Consider the following 22,361-nt stretch of genomic DNA (forward strand, 5'->3'; position numbering starts at 1 on the left):
TAAAGACTCACGGTACAGTGGCTTAGCTCTATCACGCTTGAGCAAAATCCTCTCTACCAACTCGGAAAAGCAAAAGACTCTCCTGTAAATACTTTAGAGTAACTAGACACACACAACAGATTGGATTATGAGAAGTTCTGATCCAGAGAAATAATTTGCTCTTGCTTCTGTAACGATCTCAGCCTCTCTTGGGCTTTGCTGGGCATGTGGGTCTCCTCTTGGCCACCAGCTGGGGGAGCTCTAATCACCCTCCATAGGTGACAAGACCCTACTTGGCCAACAGCACCTCTCTGAAGAGGCAGGTCCAGCTGGGCCCCTGGCCCTGAAGACAGGGGCCGGGTAAGCCCCTCCCTGCTCCTGCTGGATGGCTCCCAGAACCTTCCAGAACCTGTCCAGGGCTGTAAGCCCACTGCCACAGGCCTCGAGTTTCCACTTCCCTTTCCCCAGAGGCAAGCGGGAGCAAGACCCACTCTGTCTGAAAAAATCCCGGGCTGCTTTGCTATCTACCTTAAGTGACTATTAATTCCCTATGTTAGCAGAGTCTTATTATTTAATCTTCAGGCTCCTTTTTTATCCCTCCATTTCCCTAGTTTGCCACCGTAACGTCTTAGTGATCTCCCATCTGACTTCCAGTTTCATATTGGGAGGAAGCAGACCTATGAATCATCATGGAAGGTGATAACTAACACGGACCGGCCATGCATTGAAGAAAATCACAGCACACTGGGAACCAGTGTTGCTTAAAGTGGGTTCAAGTATCAGGGAGAGGGAAGAAATCCTACAAAAGACTGTGGCAATATTCCCTGCCTTACAGGGAAAGTAAAACACAAGGAAAATGGGAATAAATTTCCCAATGGTTCTCACCCCCACGAAGAGGCAGAACACACATGAGGAGGGTTCTTCAAAGACGCACACTTGTTGTAGGCTCTACACGACAAGGAAGCATTTCTTCTAAATTCTGCCACAGAGACCAGAGGGGACAACTCCCCAAATCTGAGAGTGAGATCACACCTAATTCACTGTACCGATAAAATCTGCCAGTCATTTATATTACTGATTTAGCTGCATGAAAGTCTTATTTCATCATAGGGGAAACTTTTTGCCTTTAAATTTGAACTTATTTAAAGAGTGGCCCCAATGTATTCCCAACCCTCCCCTTTCCCTACTGTATTCATGGAATATAGGATTGGACTTTATCCCAATATCCTTTTACAACTGTAAACTATTAAAAAACAAAACAAAACAAAACAAACAGAAACACCTGTCTTCTCAACAATATTATTTAATGACGAAATCATTCAGTTTACATTTCTAATCTTTCTTATCAGACAATTATAAGAGGTTCAATAATGGTTAAAAGGAAGTGGGAAAAAAGGTCCTTCAGAAAAAGTGTTTCCAAAAAGAATTCACACTTTAGCAATATCAAGTTAACAGAGGAAAACATCTATGCGTTAGACTACATGTAATTAAGGACGGCTCTGGAATTTTTCTCTAAAACACATCCTAAGCTCGTAACTAAATGATCTGAAACTCTCCTGATAAGAGAGGAAAGCCATGTTTGGAAATTATTCCAGGTTTATGGAATACGGTGTCTTTGAACATGGCTGTGAGGAAAGGAAAACTTACCGAGAGGTCGTCTCCGCGGAGGATGTTCCCTGAGAGGTCGAGATGGGTAAGGGTGGTGGCGGTCAGCGGGTTGGCACTGAGTGACTGAGAAAGGCTGTTCACCCCTGCAACATGGAGAAGACCCAGCTCATCTTCCACTCCGGGAAACAAAATGAGGTTTGGGAGTGTCTATAAATGGCTCCATCAGATTGCAGGTCAGAGGTTAGCCACAATTACTGTCCCCAAAGGTAGGACTGTCTTCTTCCCACCTCCCCTCGGGGTGAACGGTGGAGTCAAGGACACAGCCATCTCACTGAGCAGGAGAGAGAAACAGAATTGGCTTCCTTCTGCTCCACTTCTGATGTGGCTGGAAAGGCTGTGGCTTGGAAGTGCCAGAATGAGGCACGAGAGTCGAACTGGTCATTTCTAGCTTTCTCTTAATTCTGTTTGGTGCCCCTGACTTGGTGTGTGGGATTTAAGTGATGCGGTGGTGCCTACAGGCACTTCTTGCCGTTTAAAGTACTTAGAAGTTAACGTAGGAGTCAGATAACTGTTCTACCTAATACATCATTCCCAAGGCAAAATTCAGAGGGAAATGGATTTTTCAGAAAGGGTGAGAACACGATCTGCATACAATATAAGCAGCAATCAAAAGCAAAAATGGATAATTAACACTCTACACACTACTGACACACGTAACATAAAAAGCTCGGATCAGAGTCCACTGAACGGAACAGAACGGAACAGGGTCTCGCCACCTCCAAAAACCAGGAACAAATACATGAGGAGGACGAGAGAGTTCTGTGAGGGGAGAACCACGTTCTTTCCTAAGCGGTAATAGTCACGGAGGCACGGCTGCTGGTGGGTTCTCCTCAGGCCACTTCTCTCCCCGGGGAGAGGAAGGCTCTAGAAGGCAGTCCCTACAAAATGGGAGCTCGGGCACCTGGGTAGCTCAGTGGGTTAAAGCCTCTGTGTTCGCCTCAGGTCATGATCTCAGGGTCCTGGGATCGAGCCCCCCATTGGGCTCTCTGATCAGCGGGGAACCTGCTTCCCCTCTCTCTCTTTCTCTGCCTATTATGTGATCTCTGTCTGTCAAATAAATAAATAAAATCTTTAAAAAAACAAAAACAAAAACAAAAAGACAAAAAAAAAACCCCCCAAAATGGGAGCTCAGCAGAGTCTGGCTGCTTGTGGGGATTGGAAGAGGTTAACACTCACAGCAGCTCAGATGCTCATTCTTAGGGTAACAGAGATGGGGACATAGCCAAGCTCTTCATGTCTCTATGGTCCACAGTTCCAATGTGTGTAGTTTGGAAATATGGCGATTTCTAAACTGGATATACATTCAAAAATTTTTTTCCAGCAAAATTCTTAAAAACCCCAGCCTGTCTTGAGCACCCTACAGGGAGACAGGGAAGTTGGGGGGGGGGTCCCCACTTCCACAGACTTTCCTTGGGATAAGGGACAGGGTGGGGCCTGCCAGTGGGCGTCAGAATTGGCCACAGTGGCAGAACTCAGAGAAGCCAGGAAAAAAGCAGAAGGTCCCAAGAACAGCCTCGCACGGGAGCGGGTCTCTGCTCCAAGGGTTTGGAATGTTTGCTGCATGGGACTGATGAAAGGGTTACTATCTTATCTTCTGCCTTTGGGGGGTTACACAACTGACTGCAGAATGTCTGTGTCTGATAAAGACAACTGAGCCATTTCTCAGGGGTGACTGTGCCTCTGGGTATTGGGAGAGAGAGAAGAGACCAAAGTGCAGAGGGAAAAATATTTTAGTTCCGCACCAGGAAGCAGATCTTGGCTATCAAATTCAACATTTGTTAAGTGCTCGTAAAAATGTTTATAAAATGCTGGGGATTGGGAAAGAAATGTAAATGAGACCCATTCATTGCCCTTAAAAAGTTCAAAGACCATCAAGAAGGAAACTGAATAAACTCCAGCATGAAAAATCAGCACTGCACAAGGAATATGTATTCACTACAACAAAAGTTTATCTAAGACCGACTGTCCTCCAGGCATGGGCTTTTGAGACCCTGGATCTGTGTGTGATGTTACCCTCGAAAAGACAGTGGAATGAGAGAGAGAGACGCAGTCAAATAATCATAATTCAGTGAGGTAGGTTCTAGAGGTGAGAGACAGGAGCTTGGCAATGAAGGTGGTGGAGATTTGATTGATGATGCTGGGTAAATGGAACTTGCCATGGCCTACAGAAGGTTAATTTCTGGAGGTAACATCTTCAGTGGGTACCGTTACTGGTAGGACTAGTGTATTTTGTAATGGAATAATTGAGTTGCAAGCGTGGAGAATACCAGATTGTCTCTCATCAAGAAAATCATTTGTAAAATCCCTTCCTTAGTGAGGTATAACAAAGCTCAACAAATAAATTCCAAAATTAGAAGGTCAAATGAGTCTCGACAGGAAAAGGCTCCTTGACAAGTGTGGGCGCTTGGCAGTTGGCCAACACCTGAACAGAAGCAGGAGAGAATTATATTCTCAGCTCTGCTTCCTGCCACTAAATCAGAATGAAGGACTTCCGCCCCCACCTCTGGAGCCCATATCCACGTGAGGCTTCTGTGAACAGGCACAAAAACAGCAGGAAAATACAAAAATATAGGATGGGAAAAAAATCAGGGCTCTCACAACTCAAACTCAGCAGATTCACATGCCATTCTCGATGCCGGCTGTCTAATGATTGTGACCGTGCTTCGTACTTATTATTGGAGTGTTTACAGCTGGAAAAAGGTGGTACCAGATGGCCTGGCACTGACGTAATCTGGCAACCAGCAGGATATTTACTAGAAATCCAGAAAACTATCATTTAGCTAACATCTGAGGGAGAGAAAGGGTATTTAGAGACAGTGGGGATGTCATGAGGAGATTTTTAAAAAATCTGTCTTGAATTACGGAGCCATGAATATACATGTTTTCACAGAAGTAAAATACAAATGTTAGTCAAATTCAGCAAAAGATTAAAACTGCAGTGTAATCTGAGTTGTTGTGAATCTTCAAAGCTTTCGGATACTACAAGAAAATCTGCAAGAACAACGAAATCCTTTAAGAAATTCTCCTTTTTATGAGGAAAAAGAAAAAAAACCAACATTTCAAGACAAACATCTCTGAGGAAGGACAGTTTTAAAAATCTCATTAAACAATATTAACTCTCAAACCACAAATTTTAATGCATACAAACTTTGTGACAGAGGGAAGATAAATGTGACATGATGACCTTTATCTGGGAAGGGCATGGGGAACGTGGGTCTGTCCTCGCTCAGGAGGAAGCTGAGGATCTCTGCTCTGCCTGGGGGACCTCCCACCCTCATAACACCTGGAGGGACAGGGACATAGTGAGGGGTGGCACAGAGGTACCCCAGACCCCATGTTTGTCCTTGAGAGGATAAACGATCACCACATCCCTCTCTTCCTGTTTCACAGTCATGAACAAATAAAATAAATAAATTCAAGTTGGTCTGCTCGATCTTAAAAAAAGTTGGACCACACAGCACGGTGATTATAGTTAATACCATATCGTGTATTTGAAAGCTGCTGAGTGTAGATCATAAACGTTCTCATCACAGGGTAAAAGGAAATTGGAACTGTGTGTTGACAGATGTTAACTAGACTTATTGTGGTGATCACTTCACAATATATAGGTAGGAAATCATTATCTTGTATACCTGACACTAATTTTAAAAAGTTATACCTATGGAGCACATGATAAATAATTAAAATTTTTTTAAGGTTTCATTTATTTATTAGAGAGAGAGCAAGACAGAGAGCACAAGCATGGGGAGCAGCAGGCAGAAGGAGAAGCAGGCTCCTCGCTGAGCAGGGAGCTAGATGCGGGACCCAATCCCAGGACCCCGAGATCATGACCTGATCCAATGGCAGAGGTTTAACCGACTGAGCCACCCAGGCACCCAATGATTAATACTTTTAGTGTGTAGGGAATATATATAAATTAAGAAGGAAGATTAACATGGCAAATAGAAAGGTAACAAAGGATGGAAACTAGTAACTTCCTCCAAAAGAAAGACAAATGACCAAGAAACGGGAGGGTGCAGGGAGTGGGGGCTGGGGGAGAATTTACCTCAGCAAGACGTGAAGAAACTAAAATTCAAAATCAGAACACTTTGAGGCGCCTGGGTGGCTTAGTCAGTTAACTGTCTGACTCTTGGTCATGATCTCATGGGTCGTGAGATCAAGCCTCACCCTGGGGCTCCCTGCTCAGCAGGGAGTCTGCCTGAAGATTCTCTCCCTCTACCCCGTCCCCACTTGTGAACACTCTCTCGCTCTCTTTCTTAAATAAATAAATCCTTTTAAAAAATCAGGACACTTTTGCTTACATGCTTGTTAAAAAAAGAAAAAGAATAATATCCACGGGTAGTGGGAATGTGGACACTTGGACAAAGAACTCGGAGGACAACATGACAACGAATACACAAAGAAAGCGTTAAAAAAAAATGCACGACCTTTGGGATTTAACAATCCCACTTAGGGAAATTTATCCTCAATGAGAAGGTAACAAATGACCAGTAATTACATACAGAAGTCACGTTAGCACTGTTTGCCTTGCTGAAAAGGTAGAAACCCCACAAATGTTCACTAACAGCCCACTTAAATCAATTATGGGGCGTCCCCCGCATGCTGGAACAGCATATGTGGCCACTGAGAGCACTCACGTGTTTGTGGTCACAGTATCCAACGCCGAGAGAAAGTTTACAAAATGGCAAGCATCCTGTAATACCATTTGTGTGTGTGTCTGTACGTGGGCAGACAGAACAACTACGCACAGACAGACAGACCAACTACATACAGACAGAAGCCGCATGGAAGGACAGGTGCCGGGCGTCAGCGGGGTCAGTCTCCTAATGGTGTGGCACAGGCATGATGAGAAACTGTGGCTTTCTTATTTATACCTTCCAATATCTTCTAAATCTTTACCATGAATATACAATGCATTGATAATCGTCAGAAAAAGGTTTCTATGAAACTGATTTGCTGGAGTAGAGAAGTGGTAACGTCATTGGACGGCACTTAGCTTTGAGACCTGTGGACGGCTTCCAGCACCAGCACAAAATACAGACTCCTGGGCAAATGTGCCCCTTTGGGAAGTCACTAGAACGCCTAAACCTAACTGTCTGCACGTCAAATCATGAGACTTAGAGGAATAACCCCAATTTCAAATCGCTCTTCGGGTAACTGTGTGGTGGGAATAAAGCAGGACTAGGTGACTGTAACAGGACCCAGGGACCGCTTTGCTGGTGACCCGCTCGCCTGTGACACATGCAGTAGGGACCCAGAACAGGCCAGGTGCCAGAGACGCAGCAATGGCGGAGGCAAAACCCTTACTGTCCGGAAGCTCCCAGGCTAGGACACAATCAACACATAATTGGAAACAGGCTAAAGCAGAGGAATATGCAAAGTGCGATGGAACAGAGAGAAAGAAGCATCCACTTGTGCAGGGTGGGGTGAGAAAAGGCTTCAGGGAGGAAGCGGGACAGATGCTCGGTCTCACGACAGGGGCAGGACTCAGAAGGTCCAGGGAAGGGGACCCTGGGGTTGTCCGGGGCGGAAGGAGAAGCATGTGAACACACAGGACAGAGCAAGATGCCGACGGTGATGGTGGTGTGGGGCCCTTTTGGCCCCAAAGTGCACGGTGTGTACCTTAACTCACTTTGTCTCACCACCTCTGAGGAGGTACTTTTTTTTCTTTTAAAGATTTTATTTATTTGACAGAGCGAGAAAGAGCATGAGCAGGGGAGGAGCAGAAAGAGAGCCATAAGGAGACTCCGTGCTGAGTGTGGAGCCCCACGCGGGGCTTGATCTCACAACCCTAAGATTATGACCTGGGCCAAAATCAAGAGTCAGATGCTTAACTGATGGAGCCATGCAGGTGCCCCACAAATCAGTGTTTTATAAAATAAACTAAAGTTGGAATGCCTGGGTGGCTCAGTCGTTACATGTCTGCCTTCCTCTCAGGTCATGATCCCGGGGTCTTGGGATCGAGCCGGTCGGGATCCTGCTCCGCAAGAAGCCTGCTTCTCCCTCTCTCACTCCCCCTGCTTGTGTTCCCTCTCTCACTGTGTCTCTGTCAAATAAATTAATAAAATCGTAACAAAATAAAATAAAATAAACTGAAGCTCTCCAAGAATATATATAAGGGGAGATGTGAGATAATAGAAAATACATATCTATCGGTCTCTGACCCCCACTTATGGAACAAAGTTCCCTAAACCCTCATAATTTCCAAACTATTAAGAGCACTGAGGGCATCTTTTGTTTTATTGAGATGACTGTGGCTGAGCTCCTGGATGGGGCTGGTCACCAGGGAGACGCACCCATGATTAGAAGCTTCCCTCCACACCCATTCTCCAGGAAGAGGAGAAGGGCTGGAGACTGAGTTAATACTTGACCATGCCTATTGGAGAAGCCTCCAGAAAATCCCAATAGTATGGGTTTTGGGGGGGTTCCAGGCTGGCCAACGCATCCACACCAGGAGGGTGGCACAGCCCAGCTCCACAGGGACGGACACGCCTGCACTCAGGACCCTCCCACACTTTGTCCTATGTATCTCTTCACCTGGCTGTTCACCTGTGTCCTGTATCAGATTCTTTAAGAAACCAGCAAACACAGTATCTTCCTGAGTTCTATGAGCTGCTCTAGCGAATTAACCAAACCCAAGACGAGGTCTTTGGGACCTCCAATAACCGAGGCTTGCAAATGGGGTCTCAAGGATGGCTGGGAGCAATCTAATGGGTCTGAGCCCTTCACCTTCACCTTCGGGATCTGGGGCCATCTCTGGGTAGACAGTGTCCGAACTGAGCGAAACAGTGGGACACCCAGCTGGTGTTGGGGAGAACACCAGTGTGAGGAAAAACCGCCATGGATCCGGGGACCAGGGGGAAGGGTTTGGTGTGAGTAGTCAAGGAGACACACAGGAAAGGGAAGCACAAAGGAGGAAAGAAGTCTGGTTTCACTCTACAGGATGAAAGACTTTCTAAGCAGAATACAAAGCACGTACAAAGGCACAATGCACACAGGGATAAACCAAGCATTATGGGGTGCTGATGTGAAAACGTAACGACAGAATGGACAGATTTATGAACAACCAGATACAATGAGAGGAGGGTAAGTGGAGTCAGCAAAGACCCTGGGGAAGGAAAGGCAATCTCCAGAGCGGGACAGAGCAGGTAGAGGTGTGATGTGACTGCCCAGTTAGGTTCACCAGTTTTCCATGCAGGAGACTATCCATGTGTTTGTGACTGGGGGGGGTGGGGGTGGGGGCGGGGGAGCAGAGGCAGGGGCAGCCCAGGTAAGCACTCCCCCACCCAAAGTCAAAAAGTTAAATACTCTATTTCAAAGTTATGCTCTATCCTGAAAGCATTTCACTTTAGACAACCAGAATTCCAATTACACCACTTCTTTATCTTATAACCATCAGAGTACTGTAATATGTACCCAGATACATAACGGAGCAATAATTCTAACTATTTAAGGTAGCATGGTGTAGCAGAAATATTACAGAAATAAAGCAAAGTAAATAACATGGACCGTACCTTTAGGTGACAATGAGGTTTTAGATAAATTTAAATGCTTTAATCCCTTTGGGAGTTTGGCAAATTGAATACTTAAAGAGGACACACCTGAGAAAGGAGGAAAAAAAAGATTATTAGAATGTTCAACTTCTCAGAATTGCATTTGTTTTACAATGCCTGAAAATTAACTTAAATTTGATTCCAACTTAAGCAATCATTTTTTTTCTCATGTCAGGCTTTATTTTCTAATTATCTACCATCACACCTTCTTTTTTTCTATTCTCCCTAAAGGATAGGAGAAAAGAAAGATTGCTTAATTAAGAATAACAATATAAAAACTTTACCATTAGAGATGTTTTTCTTTGGACTAAAGTGTTACCCTCTCCTCTACAGTCCTATTTCAAATGCAAATACTCTTAGAAAGAGTGGTATAATTGCTTCTTTTTAACCTGTGTCTTAATGAGTTGATCACTCTTCTGGGTGAGCAGATGCACACTACTTAATTATTGTCAAGAAAACGGTATAATGTTAACTCTTCAGATAACAGCTTCACTTTTAGTACATGGATTCTAATACTTAATTAGCTATGGCTAACAACTTCAGACAAAGCATCAGAGTGTGTTTAACTTCTTACAGGTAGGTTGTGCAACTTGAAAAAGCACAGTATTAAAAACCAGAGAGTCTCTAAATTTAATGACGAGACTGGGAGACTGAATACCAGCTTACTCACTCAAGGACTGCAATGAAAGTAAGCAATTCCTGTAGGTCGTTCAACCAGCTCCCTGCCACATGTGAGTTATCGCCTTCCCAGGGGCATGTTCCTGGGAAGGTTCCTGAAATAATATTAACCATATGGTCTCCGAGACTGATTCTCAAACTCCATGCACTGATACAGAACTACCAAGTTGGTCGCTGCCCTATCATATAACCCCCATTCTCTATACACTTTTTCAAAGTTTATCAAGAAACACCTACTGTAGTAGTTAAAGTGATAGTAGAGCACTAAACCTCTAGTTGGGTGTCTCCCCAAGGATGGTGGGTGTTCTGAGAGCCCCTATTTACTTCCCCATGTAATTTCCCAAGTAAGTTTGAAAATCACTGGATTAAATGATGCCACACAGGTTTGTTTATGTGAATACTTCTCGAGATCTGAATATGCTAATCCATATTATTAATTACGAAGAGGGCACAGGCCTGGTATTTAGCTGATAGAGTCTTGTAAAAGAATATATAATTAATCAGTTAACAGGAACACAGGGAAAAGGGAGTCATTTTAGAAATGTAATTAATCCTTAATCCAAAGGGCAGAAAAGGAGAAAAAAAGAACAATGAAAAAATGAGGAAGAAATAAAACAGACATACAGTAGATTGCTATACAAATAAATCAATAATTACAATAAATATAAATGTTTTAAATAAAAAAAATGTCAAAAATGTATTATCTAAGCAAAAAAATCAGGTGCTTTCAAGAAACACTCAGAAATACATGTATTCAGAAGTGAACCTAAAAGCATGTAAAAAGTTATATGCGGCAAACACTAACCACAAGAAAATAAGTATGTCTGCAATAATATAAGACTAACATTAGATTTTAAGAGGCAAAGAGGTAAGTGAAACATTTCATTAATGAAGATGAAATCATTTTAAATCTGTATGGTCTGAATTACAGTCTCAAGATGTATAAAGTAAATCTAACAGTAACAGAAGGAAAATAATATTATTATATACACTATATATACATACATGTGTGTGCTACCTTGCAACAGTGGGAGATTTTTAGACACATCTCTGTCAGATGATAAAACAGATTAAAAAAAAGGATATAAAGACATAGATAATACCAAGAACACAATAAAGAAGTGTTTGAAATATTTAAACCACTGTACCTAGTAACTGCAGAACTTATTTCTTCAAAGTACACATACAGCCTTTATTTACCTAAAGCGACAATATGCTGAGCTTCATGAAAAGCAAGTCTCAACAAATAATATAGAGGAAGTTTCTTAACTGCTGTGAAATCACACAAAGCACATTCTCCAACTGCTACCACTATATGAAATTAACATAGGAATTATAGCAAAAAGAGAATTAGAAAATCCCCAAATCATTAGAACAGAAGCAAGGTATTTCCAAATAAAAAATGAGCCCTCCCAAAAAAAAATCACAAAGGAAATCTTAAAAATATTTTTATTTAAATTTTTTTTTAAGATTTTATTTATTTATTTGCCAGAGAAAGAGAGAGCACACAAGCAAGGGGAGCAGCAGGCAGAGGGAAAAGCAGGCTCCCTGCTGAGCAAAGAGCCCGATGCAAGACTCCAACCCAGGAACCCAGGATCATGATCTGAGCTGAAGGCAGATGCTTAATGTTCTGAGCCACCCAGGTGTCCAAAAAAATATTTTTATTTAAATTTTTAAAAACTATGATATCAACATTTTAGGGATATAATTAGAGGCATGCTTAGAGTGAAATCTATAGACCTACTTATGTTATTAAAAAAAAAAAGCTGAAAACTATCTAAGTATCCATCTCAAAGTAGCTGAAAGAAAAGCAGCAAATTAATCTCCACTCCATCCCCATAAACAGGAGGAAAAAAAGATAACAAAGGGAAGAAATCCATTAAATAGAAAGCATCCATAAATAAGTAAATTTAATAAATCCTCTTCTTCAAAAAAACTAATAACATTAATGAGCCCAAGAAAGACTGTTTTTTTGTTTGTTTGTTTCTTTTTTAAAGGAGAAAAAGAGAAGGATCAAGTTATCAAAATCAGAAATGGAAAAAGAAATACTAGTAGAGATCTTACAGACATTCCAAATATAACTAATTTCCTAATAAAAAATACAATTTACCGAAACTTACATAAGAAGAAATAGATAATCTTGGGGTGCCTGGGTGGTTCAGTGGGTTAAAGCCTCTGCCTTTGGCTCAGGTCATGATCCCAGGGCCCTGGAATTGAGCCCCATGTCTGGCTCTTGCTCAGTGGGGAGCCTGCTTCCTCCTCTCTCTCTGCCTGCCTCTCTGCCTACTTGAGATCTCTGTCAAATAAATAAATAAAATCTTTAAAAGAAGAAGAAGAAATAGATAATCTCAGTAGTTTTCTATCTATGCAAGAAAGTAAACCCATTATTAAAAACCTCTCCACAAGGAAAAGCAAAAGTTGCCTAATATAAAAGAGTATATACTATACAATGCTATTATTTATGAAGTTCAAGAATAAATAGAGCTAACCTATCATAACAGAAGTTCATAATAATTACCTTTTCTGAGCCGTAGAGGGCAAGGATGAAAATCACCAGTGCAAAGCAAGAGGGAAGACTGTAAAGCTTGTAAAGCGCTGATGACGTTGTCTCGAGCTTGGTTTTCATGATGAGTGTTCACTTTGTAAAGAGTCAGTAAGATATAAACTTGGGGTTTGTGAACCTTTCTGAATCTACATTACACTTCAATGAAAACCTTTACTTCCCAAAACTTGGGCATGGGAGATAACAGAGGAGAAAATGGAGATGGCCATGGGTTTGGTGATGTCTTTTTAATGCCTTTTTAGATGTGACACCAAAGGCAGGATCCATGAAAGACTAACTGGTAAGCTGGACTTCGTTAAATTAAAAAAGTTCTGTTCTGCAAAAGACAACGTCAAGAGAAGACAAGCCACAGACTGGGAGGAAGTGTTCTCAAGGACTGATATTCAAAATATACCAAGAACTCTTAAAATTCAACAATAATAAACAAGCCAAATGAAAAGGAGCCAAAGACGTTAACAGAACTCTCAGCAAAGAAAGTACACAGACGGCAAACAGACATATGAAAACATGCTGCACACCCTAGTTCCCCAAGCAAATGCAAATTACGTAATGAGAAGATACTACTACCAACCTACGAGAATGGCCAAAATCAAGAACAGGGGCAACACAAATGCTGGCAGGAACTTTCCCAACGGGAACCCATTCATGGCTGGTGTGAATGCAAAATGGCGCAGGCGCTTTGGAAGACAGTTGGTGGTTTCTTATAAAACTTAACATACACCAACATGTGATCCAGCAATCAAGCCAAGGGTGTTGAAAACTACAGAAATTCTTGAAAAGTCAAAAGTATGGAGACAGCAGAAAGAGCAGTGATTGCCAGGGCTGGAGGATGAGGGGGTGGGGAGGAGGGATGAACAGGTGGAAGACAGGATTTCTAGGACAGTGACGATCCCCCATGATACTGCAATGGTGGCTCCGTGTCATCACGCATCTGTCCAGATTCGCAGAATGTGCACCGAGAGTGAATCCTAATGAAAACTATGGACTTGGGTGATGATGAGATGCTAGTGCAGGTTCCTCCACGGTCAGGAATGTACCATGGGGCGGGGCGGGGCTGTCACTGATAGGGAGGGAGGCTCTGCCTGCGTGAGGCAGGAAGGATACGGGAAATCTCTCCATCTTCCTCTCAATTCTGCTGTGAACCTAAAACTACTCTAAAAAAGATAAATAAATATTTTTCAAAAATCAGGTATGGATTTAGGAAGGGTATCAGATTCTCGCTTTTAAATTCTGGTAAGAGTTATCACTGCCTACCCATGACCAATTCTTTTATATGGTTTTTTATCTAGCAAGGCGTATGTTATGATGATGTTTAAAAACAAAACAAAACAAAACAAAACCCAAACCTATATCCCATGTCTTCAAATTATGCTGAAAATAGATTAGATCAAAGTTAAAACCTACCACTCAACTTCAAATCCGTTGTGCTCAGACTGACTTGAGTTGTTTAGCTTTGTTGAGAAAAGGACAATTTTTACATTTTCACGAATTTCTTTGGTGACAGACATACCTGTCAGACCATGTAAAACCCTAAATGCCTATAACCAGATGCAAGGCTGGAGAGGGACAGTCATTTAAGGTCCCTGAAGACACCACCCGGGCTTTCATTCCTTAATCATCAACTATCTTTAAAAAAGGAAGGAAGACAAAAAGGAGTAAACGATCCAGCATTATTTTTCTCTGGAAATTGAATGATCACACTGTCAACAACAAAAGTAATAAAAAGCAAAGCTCCTGAGCCAGAATGAAGGTGAATAAAGTCATGGTTGATATTTATGTAAAAGAAAAGAAAGTAGGAAAAATGTAAACAGAATAAAAAGGAAAGCAGATTCACACGGATAAAAGATGGTCTGTTTCAAGTACTTTCTACCAAATTTCCAACGAAACTTCTAGTTTCTTTCTTTCTTGACAAAATATTTTGACTTCCTAGGCATCCACAAGTCATAAATATATCACATTTCTTCTTTAAAGAAACACCCGTGCTAAGTGCTAACACAAGAAAAGTTATAAATAGGGTCAACACTGTTTTTGTTTTTGTTTTTGTTTTTTTTTACATAAAAGCACTAAATTGATTTTTTGTTGTTGTTGCTGCAGTGTAATTGACATAGGGCATCCTATCCTATTGGTTTCAGGTATACATCATCACGATTCAGTACATTCACTGTCTTTGAGAAAAGGTAACAGATTATTACACAAAGGGTCCTCTTCCTCTCTGGCAGACTTCGGAAGCGTGGTCTTGGCCCACATGAATAAATTGAGGGTGGCTGGCTGCCAAAATCTTAAGAAGAACAAAACAAAAAAATCACCTGCCTGGTACTTTCTGGAGCCATTTACTCAGCAGTGCCAGGGAACAAACCAACCATTCCCCCACCAACAAAGGATAAGAAGAGACTTTTCAGCTTTTGGCTAACGTTCTTTAATTCTGCCCCCCAAAATAAAGCAAAATATAGCCCTCGGAGCTGTGAATCAAAACAGAATTTATCACTAGACACTTTCATCTGGAGACTTTACTAAATGGATTACCCTACTTGTGATTTTTTTTTTTAAGCGTGTGTCAAATCTAGAAGAGAAAATGACTTAATTTCTATTTCTCCTTTCAAAACAAAACTACCATGGCTTCCTCGGCTTCAAAATATTTATGCCTCATAAAAAAAGTAATTACAAAATGGTTACTAGTATAATTTGCCATCCGATGTTATTAACTTACAAAGATCAGAAATGAAATCTGACATTGCACACTTACCCTATTAATCATTCATGAATTCAAAAGCCTATAGTAGTATCACATAAAATTCTAGCACTTGGATATTCTAGAATCCGTATGATACACAAGCCAGGCAAAAAGATTTAAGGAGGTCCTTGTTAATTGAAGGCATCAATATTAATAGCTTAACAAAATTCTGCACATGGTTCTAGCGAGGGGATGTGGCTAAACAAAAGGCGTCCTTCTTTCCTGGCAGAGAGCACAGAAATTTGAACCTGGTGGATGTCGGAACACAGGTAACAGTTAAAATCTTTCCATTCCCAGTAACTCCTATGGCTCCCCTGGAAAGTTCAGAAACACTAAGAAACGTGACTAAATGAAATCCAGTGCGGCATTTCCATTTCAAAAATAAGGCCGAGGAGAAAAGATTCAAGACCTAGGAATATAGGGGGCGACTGGGTGGCTCAGTGGGTTAAGCCTCTGCCTTCGGCTTAGGTCATGGTTTCAGGGTCCTGGGATGGAGCCCTGCATTGGGCTCTCTGCTCAGCAAGGAGCCTGCTTCCTCCTCTCTCTCTCTCTCTGCCTACTTGTGATCTCTCTCTCTGTCAAATACATACATAAATAAAATACATAAATAAATACATAAATTTAAAAAAAAAAAAAAAGAACTAGGAATATAGGAATAAAAAGACCAGTGGAAAAAAAACAGAGTCAGCACACCAAACTTTCAAGCACCCTAAAATCCAAAGGTGGGCAGTTTAAAACATACAGCTTCCTCGTTCAGAAAAAGGGAATGACCACATTTGCATGATTTTACTGCACAAGGCTACTGCATGACTCAAAGGAGGCAGTGACAGCTAACACTGATGGGCTGCAAAGCAAGGGACAGGCTCTTCTTGTCCTTTTCTGTGTATTATCTCATTTAATCCTGAGAACATCTCCATGCACTCAGTATTATTATTAAAGAGGAAGAAACTAGAGTAGCTTCCTGAGCCCTGAGTCATATACAGAACTGCTGAATCACTCTGTTGCACAGCTGAAACTAATGCGACAGTGTATGGTAACTCTACTCGAATTAAAACTTTAAAAATAAAGATGAGGCAACAAACACAGAAGTTGGGTAACTTGTCCCAGTTAACTCAGCTGGTTAAGTGGCAAAGCCCAGAACTGAACTCGAGTCTTTTGACTCCAGAACCCACTGGTACACACTGGCAGATAGGAAAGACAGAAAGCACCAAAAAACAAACAAACAAACAAACAAACAACCCCCCAAAAAACAAACAGAAAAAACAACAACCGTTAAGTGGCAATTCTAGAATCTGTTTCCCTTGTCTTATTCAGCTCAAACCAGATGGTCAGGGGGAAAAAAAATCTGGGTGCTTCAGGTCAACATGTCCAAAAGAAAAACATTTTGACACAGCATTCCAAATCATCTTTAAACAAAATAATCCACTTTAGAACAAAGTGAGGGGAAGAAACGGACAGACATTCCTGACAAGGCTAAGACCATAAAAACGAGGGGAACGGGGAGGGACGACTGGGAAGAAGAGAACATGGGGTTCGGGACGACTGAGGAAGTCCAGCACGTGGGAAGAGCTGCAGTCTCCAAAACTATGCAACTATCACCCAGAAAGTCGTGCTGGATCCAAAGGGTCAGTCACAAGGAAGTGACCGAGAATGCCACGGCTCAGACATGGGTCAGCCCGAGGGTCCGGCATAGCAAGTAGATCGAGCTGAGCTGGAGCAGAGATTCCCAGAGATTCTTAAGCCTTTTTTCTACCGTGACCCACACACAGACCCAGACTTGACATCACAATGAAGGAACCTCATACAAAAATAAATACATACACATATATTAGAAAAGTAAAACTGAAGTTTTCCCAAACAAATGCACTCTAACATTTTCTATTCTTGTTTTTTTTTTTTTTTTAAGATTTTTTTCTTAATTTACTTGGGTGGGGGGGAAGGGCAAACGCAGAGGGAGAAGCAGAGAAACAGACTCCTCACTGGGCAAGGAGCCCAATATGGGACTCGATCGGACCCTGAGCTCAAGACCTGAGCTGAAGGCAGACACTTAACTGCCACCCAGGTGTCCCTGATATTTTCTATTCTGTTCTATTCCTTCCTCTTTTTTTTTTTTTAAAAAAAAAAAAGAAGGCTCCATGCCCAGCATGATGCGGAGCTTGAACTCCCCACTGTGGGCTCAAGACCTGAGCCGAGATGGAGCGTTGGACGCTGACCGGCGGGCGACCCAGGCGCCCATTCTTCCTTGCTCCCGTGCCTGTCATGAGCTATGAAACTGATTTCATGACCTGCTGGTGGGTCTTGACCTACAATCTGAAAGCGCGTCAGGAGAGAACTCCGAGAGCCAGCCAGGGAACGGCGCTGGGCCCACAAGCAGAAGAGCTCGTGTGTGCGTGTGGTCTGTTCGCTGCCTGTGCGTCCCTCCCGCACGAGAGAAACAGCAGGGCCCCGGCACCAGCAGTACCGCTCACATGCACGGCACGCTGCTTACGAATTCACACGCGAACCTCCTTCACCAGGTGCCCTCCACAACAGAAGGCTGTCTGTCCTTCGTACGGAAGTGTGACAAGGAGACGGAGCGGTCAGGAACAGGAATGTGCTGCATCGACATTCGTATCACAAAGCAAGGAGCCAAACCTGCTCTTTGAGAGTTTCCAAACAAGTCCCTGAGAGGATGGTTCAGGTACAAAATCAAATTCCACCTGGTGTTGAAATTCCTCAGAATTCTGGGCTGCTAAATGATCTTGCGCTTCCTGGAGTTTCCTCGGTCTCTTTTATACAACCTGCGATTCAATTACACATTCTTTCCCCCACGCTTTTTACTGTTTTCAAACATTCAATCGCGTCATCGAACAGCTCAGGAAAAAAGATCATGAAATATTGTGCCTGGACTGAAATTCTTATAAATATTTTACACTTAGTTGGATTTCTTGGGGAATTTCCATCCATGGGCAAGAAAAACTACTGAGCACCTTCAGACATTTAGCCTGAAATTTTAAAAAAAGAAAGAAAGAAAAGGAAAAACCTAGAAGAATATACACAATTTGTGTTCCAGAGGCTCAGCCTCAGAGTGAAGGAAATACGGGTGCTGGCAGCTGTCCAAGAACACTGGCAAACAGATCCATGAAGGAATCGAGAAGGGGCCGGAACAAGGAAACTTGCAGTTTGAGACATTTTCAGGAGCGTCAAAAAGAGTGTATGGGAGCAGACATTGTATTGGGGAATCGGTATGCACACACGACATGGAGGAAACTGTCCTTGGAACGGTCTGGGGTTTTAGCTCCTGTCAACGGACTGCCAGTCGATGAAAAGATGTCAAATCGTGTCTCAGAGGTACGACTGGGGGGAACAAAAGCCTGGAAACGTCCTGTTGGAGCCCATGCTCTGGTATACAAGACATCTCTCTAAACTTTGCCACAACATTCAATGCAATTAAAAAGCTACAGAGCAGAATTAAGCGCAAGTCAAACCTCATTTAAAGGAAGTATGTACTGATCTTGTCCAAGGTCTGAGGAGGCTGGGGAGGATGAGGGACAAGGAGCAGGGACGAAAAGGGGCGGGGCGGGGGAGAAGAAATGTCCGCATCTCATCGGAATGCACCAGAACGAAGCAGGAGCCTGCACGGAAGTTTAAACCACACAACGAGGGTCTGATGGGAGGGTCCCGAGTGGCTGCCCCTTGGAGCATACAAGGTTCCCAGCAGACAAGGAGACGAAGGGTCTCACACGCATCCTTCCCTCCAAGACCCCAAACTCAACCTCTATGTGGTCTTTGGGGTCTGGCTTCTGTCACCTGTGGTAAGGTTTCTGAGGTCCCACCACGTTGTAGCCAAATTGGCCCTACATCTGTGTCTGCGGCTTGGCTGGGCGCCCCGTCTAGATACACAGCCCGCGTCTGCCCTCCCACCAGCCGTGGCCGTGGGGCCCTAACGAAGAACCCTGCAGTGAGTGTCCATTCGCACGTCCGGGTTGGGCGAAGGCTCCACTTCTCTTCAGTGATTTCTGGGAGTGGAACCATGGGGTTGTGTGGAATCCATGTCTATCTTTATTCTTTTTGAAAAGATTTATTGATTTAACAGAGGCGGGGGGCAGGGGCAGAGGCAGAGGAAGAGTCTGAAGTGGACTCCGCACAGAGCATAGACCCCGACGTGGGGCTCGGCTCCAGAACCTCCAGATCACCATCGGAGCCAAAACCAAAAGTCGGACGCTTCACCGACCGTACCGCAATGTGTGGTTAGCTTTTTAGGAAACTGTCTAACCAGTCTGCAAAGTGGCTGTGCCATTTTACATTTGCACCAGTGAAGCACGTGTCCTCACTGCCCACGTCCTCACCAACACTCACTCTGATCACAGCCATGCCACTGGTTGTGAACTGGTACCTCGCTGTGGGGGCATCTGTGTCTCCCTGCCCTTGCCCTGCCACACTCTGGGTTTACACCCTTAAGGACCTGCCTCTATCACCTCCCTCCCTCCACGGACTCTGTCCCACCAGGAGATGACTATGTTTGGGTTCCTCCCATCTTCAAAACCAAAGCAGAAACGGCCTCTTATCTATAGAAGGTGATCTCCATGTCGATTTCCATTGGTCCTAGTCATCACCTTCTCTCAGCTGACTCATGGAGACAACATCTGTTTTTCCTAAAGAAATTCCCGTACCCCGAAGAAACTCCTACTGCAGGGATATGCAGCCACGATTTGCAGCTGTAGTCATTTCCGAGAGGATGATTCTCATGGGCCCTCGTTTTCTAATTCAGTCTCAAACTTCCTTTACGTTCACTTACTTTAAATGCTAGGAAGTTACTCTTTATTTTTGACTTGAATACCAAAATGGGTGGGTATCCTTTTCAACGAAGAACCGTGCCTCTATCAGGAACACAAAGAATTGTCTGTATCGGTACCTTCAGCGCCCTTTAATAATTAATCCTCATCAAATATATAACATTGCAAGATGAAAGGCTTTTATTCAGCCATGCTGGAAAACATTTGCAACCGATAATGAAAACAAAATAGTCCCTCCAGAGATAAAGCTACTCCTTCTTAAACCACACCCACCAACGTTCCCCTACTAAGAATTCAAATACTTAAGTTTCACATTCTGAACCTACTCACTCTCCCTTCTGCCCACACACACACTTTTAATGAAACTTTCTTCTGCCTCATCGTGAACTCCAGTCCTTCATTTTCTCCGGATCCTCACGTTCAAATCTTGTTAAATATAAAAAGATAACGTGTGGTGGACAGAAGAGTAAGAAGGTCCCTAAGGTTCTTGCCCCCAGTACACATGCCCTGTGTAATTTCCTTGAGTATGTGGGGCAGACTGGTGATTCTATGGCACATTGCTAATGTGACTGGGTTATATTCTGTTGACTTTGAGTTATTCGAAAGCGGAGACTGTCCTGGGTGGGCCTGACCTAATCAGGTGCTCTACTAAAAAGAAAGGTAAGCATCAGAGAGATGTGTTCCTTACTGCCTCAAGCACAAAGCAAACTGGCATGCAGTGAGAGGAGGGGCCATTTAGTAAGGACCTGAGCACAGACTCTGGATGCTGGGATTGGTCCCAAATGATAGCCAGAGAGACCGTGGTGATGTCTGTCCTGCAGACACAAGGACATTGATTTTGCTGACAACTGGCAAGCCTGAACACATCAGGTCACACAAGATCAGAGCTGCAGCTGACAACCTGACTTCAGCCCTGAGAGACTGAGTAGACGGCCCAGTGAACCTGTGCCCAAACGACCCTACCGACCCAAGGAGACTGTTACGTGACACCTGCGGCCACATGGGTGGTAATTTCTAATGCGGCCATGAAGAAACTAACATGGTGGTTTAAAAACAATATGCTGCTTTCTGTTGGTAGCTCTTCAAAAGAGGTTACATAGAGAATGAATTTCAGCCCCCGTATTTTCATCAAAGGGGAGAAAAACCGCAAAGCCAACAAAGCATAGGTGGCATTTATGAAATAATTACAACGGAGCTTGACACCATTCGAGGGGGGCCAGGGCCACATGACAGCTGCTGGGTGCTGTCACCACCCCGGTGGGAGAGACCACGCGAGCGTGACGATACCTCGGTCCTCCAGCGGGTTGCCTGCCAGGTTAACTGTGTGGAGTCCTGAGCTGGGATTGTGCGCTAGGGCACTGGCCAGTTTTTGGGCAAAATCCCTGCAAGTAAACAAAACAGCAAGGTTAAGTGCCACGGAACGTAAAACTGCTCAAATCAAAACACAGCTATGGCTCGAGTGAGAGCTTACAAAATAACACCTTTCTTTATAATGGTAATCAACTTACTACACATTTATTTTATTTTATTTTTTACACATTTGTTAACAACGAATTCCAGCCTCCACTAGTATCTATCCTTATTAGAGAATCCCCAAAGCCACAGCGAAAATGTAGTTCATGTTGATTAGCCAAAACTGAATTCGAAAGCAAAAAGAAAATATACAATTGCCCCTTTAAAGATACATTACAGGATGCTATAAACAGTATTATTTAGTCCCCTCATAACTTAAAAAAAAAAAAAAAGTCCTGAATCGAGCCTTCTTTTCATGGAAACAGCCATTGGCTGTTCACTCTACACTGAATTTTCACTTCAGGCAATACTCAAAAATGCAAAACTGATCGCCCTACTTAATTAGTTTAAAGGCTACGATTGCTAGCACTATGTTTTAACAAAAACTCAAAATCACTATTTCAGGTATGTTGTACTTAAAAGAACACACTAAGTGCTATGATGACGAAGGTGTCTACCGCCCTCACTCAGGAACAGTAAAGTCTTTGTCCTAGCAGATTCGAACTCCATGTGAGGCTAGGGCCCTGCCTACCCAGCCACTACTGACCACTGAACGAGGGAGGTATGGGTCTGGAAAGAGAGAGAAGCAGATAAAACAGAGCCAAGCAACGCAACAGAACCAAGGGAAATGTGTCAGTGTGTCCATGAATGATACTTCCAAGAGCTAACGCAGAGCATCTGTAACAAGGAAGATTCTTTCCTAAGCACTTTACATACATGGATTTACTTCTCCTCACAGCCCTCACACTAAAAGGCAGGTGCTACTGTGTTGTCCATCTTCAAGATAAAGAAAGTGACGCCCAGAGTGAAGCAATTTGCCCAAAGCCATGAGGGCATCTGGCTCAGGGTCTGCTCTCCTCACCAGCACACCCGGCTCCTCCGAAAACCACCAGGGACCGGAC

General features: G+C 43.2%; 1 protein-coding gene across 1 annotated transcript in view; it reads right to left on the minus strand.

Annotated features, from left to right (window-relative positions):
• The window catches only part of CARMIL1 (capping protein regulator and myosin 1 linker 1), a 300,014-nt gene that overhangs the window by 122,675 nt on the left and 154,978 nt on the right, over window positions 1-22,361 (minus strand). Inside the window, exons 11-13 of the mRNA XM_032341268.1 lie at window positions 21,235-21,329; window positions 9,162-9,248; window positions 1,627-1,730 (exon numbers count right to left, since the gene is read on the minus strand). Coding sequence (XP_032197159.1) covers window positions 1,627-1,730; window positions 9,162-9,248; window positions 21,235-21,329 — 286 coding nt within the window. The remainder of the gene's footprint in view (window positions 1-1,626; window positions 1,731-9,161; window positions 9,249-21,234; window positions 21,330-22,361) is intronic.

Source organism: Mustela erminea, chromosome 4 (genome assembly GCF_009829155.1).
Source record: "Mustela erminea isolate mMusErm1 chromosome 4, mMusErm1.Pri, whole genome shotgun sequence".
NCBI lineage: Eukaryota > Metazoa > Chordata > Mammalia > Carnivora > Mustelidae > Mustela > Mustela erminea.